General features: G+C 39.0%; 1 protein-coding gene across 7 annotated transcripts in view; it reads left to right on the plus strand.

Annotated features, from left to right (window-relative positions):
* Positions 1-16753, plus strand: part of ELOVL6 (ELOVL fatty acid elongase 6) — a 145739-nt gene that overhangs the window by 83047 nt on the left and 45939 nt on the right. For all 7 annotated transcript variants that reach the window (XM_036343167.1, XM_036343176.1, XM_036343185.1 and 4 more), the window contains exon 3: positions 11378-11509. In XM_036343167.1, coding sequence (XP_036199060.1) covers positions 11378-11509 — 132 coding nt within the window. The remainder of the gene's footprint in view (positions 1-11377; positions 11510-16753) is intronic.

The raw sequence follows: 16753 nt of genomic DNA on the forward strand, positions 1-16753 counted from the left end.
GGTTTGCCATCTGCCATCTGTAGGGCATTCCTCTGTGTGTGGCAGTAGAAAATGGTCTAAACCTTACTGTTACGCAGGTTAATCCATGTGGTAAGATGAATAGCAGCCCCACAAAGATGCCTGTGTCTGAATCGCTGGAATTTGTGACTGTCACCTTACATGGCAAAAGAGGTTTACACATGTGATTCGGTTAAAGAATTTGATCTGAGGAGCTTCCTCTGGAGTAATCTAGGCCCAGTGTCACCACATGAGCCTTAAGTCTGGAGAACCTTACCAGACTGTGATACTAAGTTATCCCTTGGGCCCAATGTCAACACATAGGAAAGAGTCAGAGAAGGTGATGTGATGACACAAAGTTAGAGAAGGCGATAGGGTCATGGAAACAGATATTGGAAGATGGAGAAAGAGGCCATGAGCCAGGGAATGCAGGCGGCCTCTACATGCTGGAAACCCCCAGGAGCAATGCAGTCCTGAGAAGACTCTGATTTTAGCCCATAAAACTCATTTTAGAATTCTGATCTACAAAACTATAAGCTCATAAATTTGTGTTGTTTTAAGCCACTGAGTTTGTGGGAATTTGTTACAGCAGCAATAGGAATGTAATACAATCCAGGTTTATTACCAGCGTTCTCAACACTGGTTTCTATGGCCTTATCTTCTTATGTCACTAAATGAGCACCCAGATTTTGAAGGAGTGATGCCAATACCCTAATCAAAATCTTGCCACATTATTATTTTAAAAAGCAAAATGAAACTGATAATCCTTTCTCGGATATTGGGTGATATCGTATGGGTGAAAAAAAGCGTCATTTTCACTGATCTTACTAATATTTAATCTTATCATTGCTAATTTTTATGTAGTCTTAATTTCTCGTGTAAATTTGATTATGAAGACAAAATATTATATGGAACCTACACCAGGAAATAATTTTCATCACTGCTGAGCTATTTTCTTCCTAGTCTGGAAATTGCCTTTGGGCTATGTTTTCTGATTGCTTTCCTTACCCCCTTTCAATATTTATATCCAGGGGAAAATTAGTGCAACAGTATGTTTGTTTGTTTGATTGATATATTTTTATTGATTTCAGAGAGGAAGGGAGAGGGAGAGAGAGATAGAAACATCAATGATGAGAGAACCATCAACTGGCTACCTCCACAATGCCCCACCCTGGGGATCAAGCCCGCAACCTGGGCATATGCCCTGACCGTAATCAAATCATGACCTTTTGATTCATTGGTCCATGCTCAACCACTGAGCCATGCCGGCCGGGCGGTACAATAGTATGCTTAATCAGCCAATAGTTAACATGAAAATATGTCGTTTTCCCCCTTGATAATATGTTTTGGCTTCTTTATAGTTGTTTGAAACAATGAATGTAAACTAAAACTCTTTATAAATATGAGGAACAGGATCACCTTTCAGTCCAAACGTTTAGACCTGAGGAGAGAGAAAGAATGCACGCTCAGATTTGGATATGCTGATACTTGTTTGTATAGTTGTCTGTGCAGCTGTCATTTTGATTTAAATCTGGGAAAATTCTGTCCGAATTGGACTTAATCTTGTAAACCTAAATCCAGTTTCTATTCCATTATGAATAATCCTATGCTCTTTATAGCATTTTTTCACTTATGGTTTCAGTGTCCAACTCTCAGGTAAAGTTGTTATCTATAGAACACTCAGGGCTTCTTCAGGATGAAGACAAGCAGGAAACATTGTTTTACTTGACTCTAATTTTAACAGGAAAGCATTTCTTCATTGGAAATTCAGATGAAAGTTTTCTATTTCTTTAAACAAAGAACATGTTTTTAAGGGAATTAGCACAATGAAATTGCTGATGAAACCACTTTCTGGATTGTATTCTGCCTGCTGCCTCTCAGATTGAGAACTTATTGTCTTATATATGGCCACTAGACTTTAATGTTCTATCATAACTAATATTGGTATATCTATAATAATAAAAGCATAATATGCTAATTAGACCGGATGTCCTTCCGGACGAAACTGGGGCTGCAAGGGAAGCCTGCGTGCCTGCCAGCAGCCAGAGGGCAGCCCAGGTCCCCGGTGCTAGAGGGAAGCCGGTGCTAGAGGGAAGCCGGTGCCAGCAGCTGGGGGAAGGAAGGCCTACTCTTGCATGAATTTCATGCATCGGGCCTCTAGTATTATATAAGACAGTTACTTGGAAATTCTAATTTGAAGTGACATTCAGTACAGAGAATTGGGATGAGGATATTGAGAGCAATATGCAAACAAAGCAAACTATAAATTATTTTTTCAATGCAGACCCCATTTTTAGTTTGCTTTGAGATGGGAGGAGATTTGTCTAATAAAACCACTGATACACTTTTGGATAAGTGTTTATTTGCAGGTGGCTGTAAGCTTTACTATTTCTAAGGAGATAAAGAAGTTGTCACCTTCATCAAAGAAAGACTAGAACTGAATTCTTTCTTTGATTGAGCATCCTCTAAAATCTTTGATTTTAGCTTGAAACTGATTCTGCCTGATGAGTTTTATGAAACCATATCTTCCAAAACAAAGAAAAAATATTCTTGCATCTCTCTGAGATGCACTACCATTAGGAAAATATGAACATTGACGCTATATGAGAAGTCAGGACACTTCATTCAGGATACATCAGCTTCCCCCTTCTTCTCTCACCCAAGGCATGTAATGGTATATACATGTCTATGCCAGAGGGATGGGGAGGAGGGGAAAAAGGGTTCCAATATGTGGTGACAAGAGAAGATTTGAGTTTGAGTGGTGGGCACATGGTGCAATATATAGATCTTATAACCTAAAACCTATATGTTCATATTGGCCAATGTCACCCCAATAAACTTGTAAAAAATATATATATATATTGATTTCAGAGAGGAAGGGAGAGGGAGAGTAGAAACATCAACGATGAGAGAGAATCTTTGATCAGCTGCCTACTGCACATCCCACATTGGGGATCAAGCCCAAAACTCAGGCATGTGCCTTGAGCGTGAATCGAACCATGACTTCCTCATTCATAGGTTGACACTCAACCACTGAGCCATACCGGCCGGGCCCCAATATATTTAGTAAATAAAAAAGGAAGGAAAGAAAAGAAAAGCAAGCCATGAATTGAGTACTGTTGTGGTTAGTGGTAATGAATTGGTGGGCACATCCCTCACAGCTAACTACAAGCGGGAGGTGAAGACACCGTCCTGAGTGCTGCGCAGCTTTCAGAGCGCCACGCAATCTGGCTTTAGCCTGTGTGTCCACACTGACCTGTGCCATCCCCAGCCCAGAGCGGCGTCCAGTCTGATACAGTTTCAACTTAGCTCACGCCTGTGCTGCTGTCCCTTCCATCCCAAATGCCACTCGCCTCTGGCCTTTCCGCCAAAGCCTTAGGAGTCCTCCTCAAAGCCCCCACAGGGCATTTGCTAATGACAACACTAACCTTCCTCAGAGTTTTTATCAAACATGATTAATTATAACACATTTTTTCCCCTGTCTAACTAGAGTATCTGAGGTAGACTCTACTTTTACATAGGGATTGGCTTATTTTTATTTTTTCATTCAATGTCATACAAATCACACTGTAGATGAAAACAATAAAGTTCATTACATTTTGAATGGATGGATGGATGTCAGCATGTTTCATCAGCAACTGAAAATATCTAAGGAAACAATGGTAGTATCTTGCCAGTTTCTTAGACAGATGGCATTTTTTATGGGGCTGTATGTGTTTAACATTTTAAAACTATTTTCTCCCCAAAATCCCATTTTCAGTTGTAAAAAGAAAGGCAACAAGAAAACAGAATGTATCAAAAATGTTAAAAAGATGACAAGGGAGAAAATTATATGTTGATAGATAAGTATAAGCAACTTTCTCTGACAGATCTTCTCTAAGAGAAGTGTACTCTCCTGGAAATGGGTACATATGGAACCACGCTACCGAGTCCATTGTACCAAATGTAACTTTGTTTCGATCATGGCCTATTTCAACAATAGAAAAACTGAATTGCAAAAGAATGGTTTTTTCGCCTTTTTTTTTTTTTTTTCAATAAGAAGAACCTGTGATCTTTAAATTAGCATTTGAGGGGAAGGCAGGATGAAAAAGGTAATCGCAACTCAGAGAAGCTCATAAATCACACATTATTTTGTTTTCTGGGTCAAACATAAATTAGAATAACACCCTTTGCTTTAGTCAAGGCTTTGTCTTGCAATTATAAAGTCGTCATTCATTTGTATTAATTATAGACACTTTCATTATTATTCACAAAATTATTCTTTGTCAGACTATGGGGCACAGAGTTAATTTTCAGTTATAATTTACTTGTGAATAAAACTGCTGGAAAATTCCCATTATTTTTAAAATAGAAAAATACCTTTGAAGTTCTCAGGGGGTCTTGAAATCTCAAGAATGTGACAGAATCCGCCCTGGCTAGACCTCCAACTTTTAAGAAATCCCCCTTTCTATTCTTAAGAAATTGTAACCACTATAAACCTCCACTGAATGTCTTTGGGGTAAAAAGCAGTGTGTTATTTTCTTCAGTCTCCAACTTATTTGTGGCCTTAAAGTTACTTTTAGAACCTTGAATTGTGTCCTGACTGGAATCAGCAATTGAACTAAAGGAGAAATCTTGAAGGAGATGTGGCCTCACCAATTAGCAGTTTTTCTCAACGTCAGACTCTTCAGCTTAGAACATGAAAACTCTCTACATGCTAAGGGATATCAGCCAAAGCAGGGGTGCTTTTGGGTCTCCTTTCCTTTTCTTTTCTCCCTCAAAGCTTCCTTTTCACTTTCACAACTCGTTGCACCTTACACACAAAGCGAGGTAGCCACAAAGCAAGGTGACCTGGACATAAAGGCGCGAAAACCATCTCCTTCCTGAACGTGCTCATGAGCAATTATCCTCTGTTGAAATGCTACCTATATGAATGTGTCGCCATTCTCAAACTTGTTTGACTCTTGAAGGCGTGCAAGTATGCTGGCAGAGATCTTGATGTGAATGTTAAAGAGACTGACACTAAGTACTGGTTTCAGTCCAGCCCCAGAAGTTGAAAATAAAAAGCATTTGAATGTGTACACACTCTTTGAGAGTTATTGGATTGGACAATGAATAGAAATATTGAGTAGCTACTCTAGTAAGAATAGAAAAAAACTCAGGAATGGTTTGGAACCAGGTAGCATGATAGAGAACTCTAAATCTCAAAGGATAAAACCATTATTTATTTTTTACTAATTGTGGACCAAAGTCCATTATTCATATTGATGACAGAAATGGAAGAGTAAATACAAGTTCAGCAAGCTCAGAGCACATCAGTACTTCATTTGGGTGATCTTTACTTGGTTGATTACCTCATAATTACAACAATAGAGTCACCATCCTGAGAAGTATGTAAAGAGCACCTACAGTTAAGGGCTGTGCTACATAATGTACATTTAAGACATATTAAGCAAGAAGAGTCAATGCCATCTAGAAATTGCTAGTTATATGGTAATAAAACAATGCAGTGTTACATTATACCCATCCATGAAGGCTGGCCAGAATATGAAGTATTACTGGATTACCATTGAGACATTAGGGAAGTCATTTATCTACATCTGCGATTTTCATCCAGTGTGCTGCAAGAATTTTTAAAACATGCAATACCTGACTATTTAGTCAGGTGCACTGACCTCTTTTCCCTTAAATTGTCTAATAAAAAAATGACAACAGCCAACACAATAGCCATCCAGTGTGAATGCCCTGTCTTGAACCCGGAATATATAGATTATATAATAAAGTTGTATCTTACTTGTCACATTGCATAATAATGTTGCATTTGATTGGTTAATTCTTGGTACCAGAAATCCTTACATACAAGTACAGGCACCTGCTTTTTTAAAAAGTCACTTTGGAGCAAAAAAGGTAGGTAAGCTCAGCTGGTGTTGCTCAGTTGCTGAGCGTCAACGTATGAATCAGGAGGTGAGGGTTCGATTCCTGGTCAGGGCACATACCCGAGTTGCCAGTTTGATCCCCACCCAGTCAGGGGCGTGCGGGAGACAGCTGATCACTGATTCTCTCTCTTCATTGATGTTTTTATCTTTCTTTCCCCTGCCCTTCCTCTCTCTGAAATCTCTCAGGTAATTACTATTATTATTTTTGTAAGTCAGTCAAAATTATACATTTTTTTGTTAGTCTGACAAAAAATATATTTTTTGGTGTGCTGCAGAATTTTAGTAATTAGTTTATGTATGTCATGAGATGAAAAAGTTTGAAAACCGCTGATCTATATTAAATAGTGAGTGGGCAAGCAGCAAGTCATTGCTCATCTCGACTATAATTGAACCTTTACCAGATGCCAGGACTGAAAGTTAGTTTTAATTCATTTAAGTCAGTTTGCTAAAGAAAATCTTATCTTCTTCTAAGCAAAATGGAAAAATCATAATATGTTTAACTATAAATGATATATTTTGATTACTCAATTGGAGAGGTAATGGTTAAGAGTTAATGACTTCCTGTTATTTAAGAAGCTTAAGCTTAATTCTAAATTAGCCCAGAGCATTATTTAAATTTTACCACAGCAGACTTACATAGTAGACAATGAGCAAGATTTTTATTATAGCATTTATACTTAAACAAATATCAGTTCACATTATTAACTACTTGTGACCTAGATATAGCTTAGACAATTACTGCGTGTTGATTTTGGTAGTTTTGACCAATATGCAGTATGCAGATGTTTAACTACAAGCAACCAATGTCTCTCTCTCTCACACACACACCTTCTGTAGAATGAGGAAACTGGGCTCCATCTCTAGGGTCCCTTGCAATTCTTAAATTCTGTGTGTCTGTGTTGATTGGCTTGGTTACCCTAGCTGTGGAATTGAAAGTTTGTGAAGAATCTTTAGAAAATGTTTGAAAAAGAGAATGGTCCTTGCCAGGAAGGAACAGGACATTAGACCTAGTTCTCATTCTAGAACTGAAGAAATTAGAGAAAAATATACAGAGGGAAGATTTTTATTCTTTTTTTTCAGTTTTTATTCTTTAATTCTTATATTTATATAGGTACACTTAAAAATATGAAAAACTTCTCCACACAGAATGAAAGGAAGCCTGAGAAATACAGAGAAGTTTTTTATGTTGATTTTTAAGACCATTTGTGTATAATTACTTGGAGAATTCAGACTTGATGTTTTTTCACTTGAGATAAGGCAGATGACCATTGGACACCATAAAGAGAATGAGCAAATCCGGTTGGGAACGTTGTCTTGTTTGGAAGCAAAGCTGGTTTCTTGTAGAGAGTTAGGGTTTCACTTCTCACTCTTTTGCTGCAAGTGTTTTATGTTGAAGTCGGCAACTCCTTACAGAGAGGGAGCTTTTTATCCTTTTCTTGGTTATTCAAGGTACGTTCGTTTAATGGCTAGAATGATATGTTCATATAAAGATATTCATTTAACTTGATTCAAAATAACACAATGTAACCATAACTAAAACCTGAGATACACTGAGTGAGCAATCATTTGTTAACCAGGAAGTAAAGCGATCTGTGCCCGGAAAATATGACATATAAACATGAAGGTGTGGAGATTCCTCTTACTTTTCCCCCAACCCTACACATGCCCCACCAATGATCGAACCCACAGCCCTGGTGTGTGCCCTGACCAGGAATCAAACCCAAGACCTTTCAGTACATGGATGATGCTCTAACCAAATGAACCACACTGGCCAGGGCTTGGTGACATTTATAGGAAATGTTCAGAACCATAAGGATAGTAAGTAGATTAGTGGTTGCTGGGGCTGGGGAGCAAGTGTTGGGAGGAAATAGGCAGTAACTGCTGCTGATGAATACAGAGTTTCTTTTGGAGATGAAGAAAATATTCTAAAACTGATTGTGATGCTGGTTGCCTATCTCTGAATATACCCCCGAAAATTGAATTACTCATTTTAAGTGGTTGAATTGTATTATACATGAATTATCTATAATAATAAAAGGGTAACATGCTAATTAGACCAGATGTCATTCCGGACATCCTTCCAGATGAAGCCGGGGCTGGAGGGGAGCCTGGGTCCCAGGTGCCTGCTGGTGGCTGGAGGGAAGCCCAGGTCCCAGGTGCCAGAGGGAAACCGGTGCAGGCAGCCAGGGGAAGGACGGCTTACTCTTGCATGAATTTCATGCATGGGGCCTCTGATATCTCAATAAAGCTGTGTTAAAAAAAAAATAATAATAATTTACTACACAGTTACACAGTGACCATGGGATTCTTTAGGAGGGTTAAGGACTTCTTATATGCTTATAAAATCACACATAAGGTACAACCTTTCTCCCCCACCCCTTAAACTTAACCTCAAGCCCGGGTTCCTTAGCCATAAAATGAAGATAATTCTTTACCTGATTTATGGATGATTAAAAGGATTAAATGATAACGCTTTTAAACACTTTTTCTACCCATTGGAATCACTCTCTAGTCTAAATCATAATATTGTGATTATTGTCACTTATCATTACCTTTATAATTTTAAAAAGAGTACATACTATTTGATATTATTATTTCCTACATTAACTTGATAGAATTATATTTTCTTTAGTGAGTCCTTTGTTATATGAGCGTAAATGAGGATAGTGATTCTGACTCTAAAACTAATTTAATGCTGTACACTTGCCAAATTCAAAAAAGTAAAGTGATAAATATGTTTATGACCTAAAGTACTTTCTTCTTGAAATGTGCAATAGTTAAGTTTCCCTAAAATTGTCCTAGTTTTTCACTCCTGTTTGAACTATAGAAATAGTCTCTTTCTGGAGGAAGAAAATGATCATATGTTTTTTCTAAGTATTTTATTCTTTAGTTATTACTGTGATAACTGGAAAAGTACAAGTGTTCACTTACTTAGTGTTTGCTGAACAAGCATGTACACAATTATTTTCCCTGTCAGAAAATTTGATATGACAAGACCATGATCATTCTACAAATATTTAATAAGCACTCCTGTGTACCAGGTCTTATGTTTCCAAGAGAAGTGTTTGCAAACCTCAGTGGAAGTGATTTATTCCACCCTTATTTATGGTTTGATTTCTGGGATTACTCGCTTTATTTGAATTGGAAGTGTTGCTTGTGTAAATAGTAAGATACCTCATGAGTCAGCAATATGTGTCAGCAGTTAGGGAGAAAAATAGGAAGCATTTTACAAATAATGCTCTTCAGATTAATGCATTTTGCTATTTGTATTGTCTTGTAAATTACTTTTCAAACCTTTTTAAAAATCCAATTGAGTGGGGAATGCCCATTTTAAGGGAAATATTGCTTTTTTCCAGATGTATGCTCAGATGGTTAAATTATTTACAAGGCCTCTGTTACTTTTTATTGAATTACTAGGGGCCCAGTGCACAAATTTGTGCACCTTGAAAGGAACTGTGGGCTGTGAGGCTGTGGTGGGCACAGGGGTGGGTTTCGGCTCTCCTCTGCACCCCTGCCTAGTCCCTCCCTCTGCAGCCCCGGTCCTCTGTCTGCTGGCAGCCCCACTCTTGCTGCCACCGCTCCCATGCACTGATGGCACCAGCCCTACTTGCACCCACTGAAGGCATGGAGCAATTGGGGCTGGCGCCAGCAGCGATGTGAGTGGGGCCAGCACCATCAGCGGGTACAAGCGGCAGCTGCTGCCCCGATTGCCCCAATCACCCCCTCAAGAGCAGGGGGAGGTGGAAAAGCCCTCAAGCGATCAAGGCTGGTAGCCGCTGCTCACACCCACTGATGGCACCAAGCGATCAGGACCGGCACCGGGCACCAGCAGTGGGTAAAAGCGGCAGCTCCAGTGCTGGCTGTGGGTGTGACAGGGCCATTTCTCGCAGCAGGTGCATGAGGCGGCTGCCGACCCTGATATCTCCTTAGGAGCAGGGGGAGGTGGAGAAGCCCTGAGGGGTGATTGGGGCCGGCGGCGGCCACTCACACCTGCTGATGGTGCTGAACGATCAGGGCCGGCACCTAGCTCCGGCAGTGGGTGGGTGCAAGCAGCAGCTCCGGCGCTGGCAGCAGGTGCAAGTGCTGGGTAGGACCATGGTGTGTGGGAGCAAAGGATTTTCAGTAACCACCAAAGGCTCGCCCCGATGACAGTGACCGGCGTCCTGCCATGTTCTGGCACCCTTGCTCACCTCTCTACCATCCCGCCGCTTCCAGTGCCCGCCATGTTCTGCGCCTGCCGCCCTGGTGGTCAGAGCACGTCATAGCAACCGGTTGTTCAGTTGTTCGGTTGTACTGCCATTCAGTCTATTTGCATATTAGTCTTTTATTGTACAGGATAGTCTGTAGAAGCTTTTGTTCTTCTTGGTGTTATCAATACTATTGTACATTTCTCCTTGGCACAGTAATAGCCAGCAGGACATGGAGATGGCCATCTGAAATTTCATGGGTTTATTTCCCTCATCCAAGGATGTGGCTTTTATAAGTTGTTGAGAGAGAGAGAGAGAGAGAGAGAGAGAGAGAGAGAGAGAGAGAGAGAGAGGCATTGATTGGTTGCCTCCCATACCACATCCCAAATGGGGATCGAACCTGCAACCTTTTGGTTATGTGATGACATTCCAACCAACTGAGACACCCAACCAGGTCTCTATTTGATACTTCTTAGCCATTTCCCATTAAGAGTCTCACCTAAGCCTGATTACCAAAAAGAGAATAATGAGCCCCTGTGTTCCATCATTTTTTTTCTTATTCTTATTTTATCTCTCCACCTTTAATACTGTTTTGGTTCTGTTTTTTCCTGGAAATTTTGATTGTTATGTCTCTCAAGTCACTTTTAGTTTAGAACAGTCCTAGATTTTGATTCCCTATTACTGATTTGTTGAAGAAATAAGTTTGGTGTTCTACAGAATGTCCCACAATTGGATTTATTCCCTATATTTCCTATAAGTTTGTAGTAAAATCAGACATTGGACTAGATTCAAGCTCAAAGTTTTAGGCAAGTATGCTTTAGGTGGTTCTGTGTTCTTCCTTGAGGGAGGATTCATTCACGTTGCCAAATGGACTAAACATTGTCTCTTTAATGAAGGGACATTTACAAGAAAATATTTTTCTGCATTTACAAAGAGGGGCTGGTATAAAAGTTGATGAATAATGACTAAATATAAATTTCTAATGGATAGCCGAAACCGGTTTGGCTCAGTGGATGGAGCGTCGGCCTGCGGACTGAAGGGTCCCAGGTTCGATTCCGGTCAAGGGCATGTACCTTGGTTGCAGGCACATCCCCAGTGGGGGGTGTGCAGGAGGCAGCATATCGATGTTTCTTTCTCATCGATGTTTCTAACTCTCTGTCCCTCTCCTTTCTTCTCTGTAAAAAATCAATAAAATATATTTTAAAAAAAAATTTCTAATGGATAAACATACATTGTGTAAACTTTTATGTTATAAGAGTTCATTTTGCTTTTTCATAGGAAGAAATCCTTCCTGTTCTCCGCTCTGTATGCCGCCTTTATCTTTGGCGGTCGGCACCTGATGAACAAGCGGGCGAAGTTTGAGCTGAGGAAGCCGTTAGTGCTCTGGTCTCTCACCCTCGCAGTCTTCAGGTAGGTTTTTTCCCTTTTCCTAATGAAGTCCGTCCATTTCATCAGACTTGGCTGAAGGAAGCAACAACTGAGCATTTTATCTTACATCTCATGTTTTTAGTTACTGAATATAGATCGAGGACATAAAGCCCTGTCCAGAGAGAAAGCCTTCATTGCTACCAAATTTCCCACACTGCACTCATTCTCTTATTTTAAGAACTCTCAGGCCATCTCATCCAAACTGCTCATGTTAGTAATCCAGTTGACCTCTTAGGACTAGAAATAGCGCGTCCGTTCCCGAATTTCATTGCATAAATTTAGATGAAGGGCTAAAGGGAAAGCCACACCAGTAGACTGTTGGAGTCTACAGGGGAGCATAAGGTTTGAATGCGGTGGGTATGATGTTACTGATGAATACTTACTCAAAAAATGGCACCAGATCCTGGACACATATATCATTAGACCAGAGAATTATTTTGTACATCCCCCAAATCGCCCTGCACCTTATTGCCTGAACTGACTCGCAGGTATATGTGCATGCAGCCGTTCTTACTTTGTATCTGGTGGAACTCATCATAGAGGCCGTTAGGACCAGGCCTGTCTCATCAGGGGCATCAGCCAGCCAATATCCAGTCTCAATCCTAGAAGCTTGAAGGAGCGTTGTGTAATATTTGGTAATTTAGGCAATCGCAAAACTAATTAGAATTAGCACACAGCTGATGTCCAAACAAGAGCCAGAATTCACCTACAGCCCTGACAAAGGTACCTGTTCTATTGGTGTTTTGCTTGTCAAAACCAGCAAGTTTATAACGAGGCTTCTGGAGTAGGGGGAGTCGATGTAGATATACTACAAAATAAAAAACTATTCATTTTAATATTTATGATTTTATTTTTATTATTTTTTTATGATTTTATGTTTTCATGTTACATATTAACAGTCCTACCACTAAGCAGAAGTAGATGGATGATTAAAGCCTCATTAGTCACTGCGTTTTAATAAAACTGGTCAGGAAGAGGGTCTTCACAAACTCCAATGACCTGTACATTTCCACTGTGCTGGTCTGCTGCATCTAAACACTCCTTTGCTTGCTACTATGGAACAGGCTCTGTTTTTGGTGCATTTTGTGAGGTACGCATGGTTTAGATCTGTCACTAAAGATTTCTTCCATTTCACTCTGTGTTAGGGCATGATTCTGTAACAGTGGTTCTCAACCTTCTGGCCCTTTAAATACAGTTCCTCATGTTGTGACCCAACCATAAAATTATTTTCGTTGCTACTTCATAACTGTAATGTTGCTACTGTTATGAATCGTAATGTAAATATCTGATATACAGGATGGTCTTAGGCGACCCCTGTGAAAGGGTCGTTCGACCGCCAAAGGGGTCGCGACCCACAGGTTGAAAACCGCTAACACAAAGTAGCATTTTTATTTATACTTAGGTTCACAGAACATGCCTCGCCTAAAGAATTTGATATTTGAGGAAAATATTATCTTTATCCTAATGATGCTTTTCAGCCTTTTACAGGTTTCAACATCCCTTGTACCTTTATTATTATTTTTTTCCTAAAACTTTAACACATATATGCAGAGAAAAGAGTACACAGCCACCTTCCCCCCATAATATAGCCCTTACCCTGCTTAAATAATTATCAGCACTGGGTTAATCTTCTTTCCTCTATATCCCTACCAACTTCCCCTTTACCCCAAATTATTTGGAAAGAATACAAACGGAAATATCTCTGAATTAAATAATATGATTTCTATAAGTTAAGTACTCATTTTAAGAAACTAATGAAAGTACCATTACCTCTCCAAATTACTAATAATTCTTTATTCTTATGTGTTCAAATTTCTCCAGTCTCATAAATGATTTTTTTTTTTACAAAAATTTATTTTTAAGAATCTGGATCAAAATAAGATCCACACATTTCCATTGGTTGATTTATTTTAAGTTAGAGGTTTCCACCTTCTTCTTCCCACATCCCTTTACCCCCTTCTCCCCTCCATCCTTTGAAGATCATTTGCCCTTAGACTTTCCCCCAGATGGGATTTTGCTGGTTGCATTTTTCTGTCCTCTATATTTCTTATTAGCTGGTAGTTAGATCTAGAAGTTTGATTATATCCAGGTTTAACATTTGACTTTCTATGAGTAGAAACTTGCCTTTATCAACTCTTCAGTTATCCTGATGTGTAGTTACTACAGCAAAGGCAGGATAAATGCTTGATTCTTTGACATACAGTATTTAGGCATTTTTAAAAAATGATTGCTTACTTAGCATGTAAATAATAACTGGTTTTTTTAAACGATTATTATGAACTCATGGATTTATAGTCTATGTGTCAATGATTTTGAAATGAATTTGATTTTGCTATATTTTAGTTCATCTTTTGGCTGCTAAATTATCCCATCTTTGGCCAGTGGGAATTTTTTTCAAGTTGACTCCTGAATTTTTTTCACATGCACTGACTAGAACTCCTAGCTTGATTCTCTGAGGGCGATGACAAGATGTTCTAGTCCAGGCATATTGCATATTCCTTGTCCAGAACTGGAATTAGCCATTTCTCTAAGGACCCCCAGTTCCTTTGTGAGAGGGGAGATAGTATTTAGAAACCACCATCTCAGCACTATAGAAAATTATTTTTTTTAATGTATCCAGAGTCACAATTCATATTTATGACTACAGAGTATTTACTTAATTAACTTCTTATTTCTTCTTCCTCCCATGCCAAAATCTAAGTTCCCAATGTATACCAGTAATAATTCCTCATTTACTTTCCCCTTCAATGCATATGTAACAGTCATTAACAATATCTTTTTTAGAATGACAAGTTTTTCTTGTTTCCTCTTCCATTTTCTTACCTCTGTTAGCTATTTTACTTCCTTCAGAGCCATGTTTTTGTATAAAGTTTTAAAAACCAGAACTAGAGGAGTCTGAGCATGGATGGTAGGGTCTTGTAAAAATTGATCATAATATTCTAATCAGGAATTTGGAAAATAGCGATAATGGAATACTATTGTTGTGTTAACTGAGCATTGTTTCATGTTAGGAATAGTATACTGAGGTTCCTCCATGCTTACAGAATACCGGTTGACAATGCACAGAATATTTTAAGTATAATGTTTATGTAAGTTTTACTCCAAGATATCAAACATCTATATGCTTTTCATTAATACCTTCAAGTATTTGTAAAAGCATCTAAAATGATACTAGAATATACTCAGTTCTTGTCTCTGTGTGTAGAAAGGCAGAGGAAATATGCTATCACTCAATGACAACTGTTTACTAGAAAATGAAACAAAAATATTCAGTGCTTGTAGAGCTTGTTTCTAGTGGACTCACAATTTGGAAATTGAAAGGATTTAAATTTTTTCTCTTAAGTGTTATCTTCTTATTCAAAACAAATGAAGCAATTATAATAATGATACTGATAAGAATCTGGATCAATATCCAGATAAATCCAATTAATAAAGCTCAATTCTGGGTAGTGTATATTTATTATTCTTTGCATTTTCCCCATACATAAATACATAATTTCATATTTGCAGTTCTAGAGAATTTCAAGTGATCGTTGCTATTTTTTATTTTGGAATCCAAATATCTTTTGAATGAAGTTGATAAAAGAATAAAAAATAAGCTCATCCTGAAAGCAGATGTTTTTAGTGAGTAAAGTTTCCTATTTTGGTCATATAGGATAGTTTTGTTACTACAAAACTATGTTTTTATAGAAAATTTTGAATGATTCTTACCTTACTATAATTCACAAATTTTCAAGCTCATCTGAAAATAGTGACTAGAGAAGTTTAGAAACTCCTTGCTTGCTGGGGTCCAACCCCAGCGGGTCCAGGGGTCCCCAAAGGTGTGGACGGAGTCGGCAAAGAAGGAATGACATGGGGGCAGCGTTCAGTTGATCAGCAGCCTAGCCAGGATATCTCCAACCAGGATCTCCAGCCAAGTTCTGGTCTGGATCTCCAGAGAGGTTCTGCTTCAGATCTCCAGCCAGGTTCTGTGTCCATGTTCTCTTGCTAGGTTCTCCAGCCAGGTTCAGTCCAGGTTCTCCAGCCAGGTTCAGTCACCAGGTTCTAGTCAGGTTCTCTTGCCCATTTCTGTAGTCAGGTTCAGTCCAGGATCTTTTGCCATGTTCTCTCCAGCGAAGTTCTTCTGTCTCTAGTTCTGTGTGTTCTGTCTTCTTACATCTGTATTTATACCAGTTGATTCCAATCCTATCAATCTCTATTTCAAAGGTTAGGGCGTTTCTTATCTCCATTCCAGGGAGTAAAGATTATGTAGCTTAAGCATGATTGTTCGTAGTTAAAGTGATTAATTACCCACCTGGCACTTAGTTAAGAGGTTTTATTCCCTCCCTAACTTCAGGGGAAAATCCCTACCTGGGGAAACAACCTTTCTCAGAGACCTTGGTTAAAACACATAGTGCCAAGAAGGTGAGCAAACATATTAAGAACAATATGCCATATATGCCAGGTCCCTTGAAACAGCAAGCATGGACCGGCTCCCGGCACTTGCTCAGGAGACATTCTTGTAGTAGTTGGTCAGCATCCACATCACTTCCACTACATTCACTCTCTTTGCCGCTATGGGATACCATTCATTTGGAAAACGAAGAAAAGAGAATGGAAACCAAACCTTTCAGTTAGAGGAATTAGAAAATCACTGAAAAGATAATTTTTTGTGTGTATTTTGCTGCTTAAGAATAATTTTTCTTCCTCACCTTGACAAGCCAGAAACCCCACTATGACTAATTTCCAGCTGTCACACACTTTGTTTACTCATGAACTAAGACAACTGAAATTGGGAATTAGTTTGGATATGCAGAGTACTTACCCAAAAATTAAAACCCTATCCCCATACCAGTCTAGTTGAGGGTTTTTTTGTATAGTTTAGCAAGAATTACCTGTAAAAAATTTTCCTTCTTTCTTTTCGCTGTTGGACGTTGACTGACTATGATAGTAGTCTTCAGACACACCACATACAATTTAATTTATTGGAAGCTGTCATAATTTTTGATAGAGTAGATAGAATATGATCAACTGAATTTTCACCAGGCATGAAATGCATTCAGTTCATTTGAGAATCATTTCTCTGGGTTTTGTTTGTCTGTTTTTATTTGTTTGCAGTTTCTTCCCGTTACCCGCACCTTGTCCCCACTTTCAGATCCAAATCACCAGCTTCTGGTGTCAATCTTTACAAACATGGCTGTGATGAATACACTGCCCTCTACTTCCAACCTGCATGCCTCCCCCCCC

This window comes from Myotis myotis, unplaced genomic scaffold, assembly GCF_014108235.1.
Source record: "Myotis myotis isolate mMyoMyo1 unplaced genomic scaffold, mMyoMyo1.p scaffold_m19_p_1, whole genome shotgun sequence".
Taxonomy (NCBI): Eukaryota; Metazoa; Chordata; class Mammalia; order Chiroptera; family Vespertilionidae; genus Myotis; species Myotis myotis.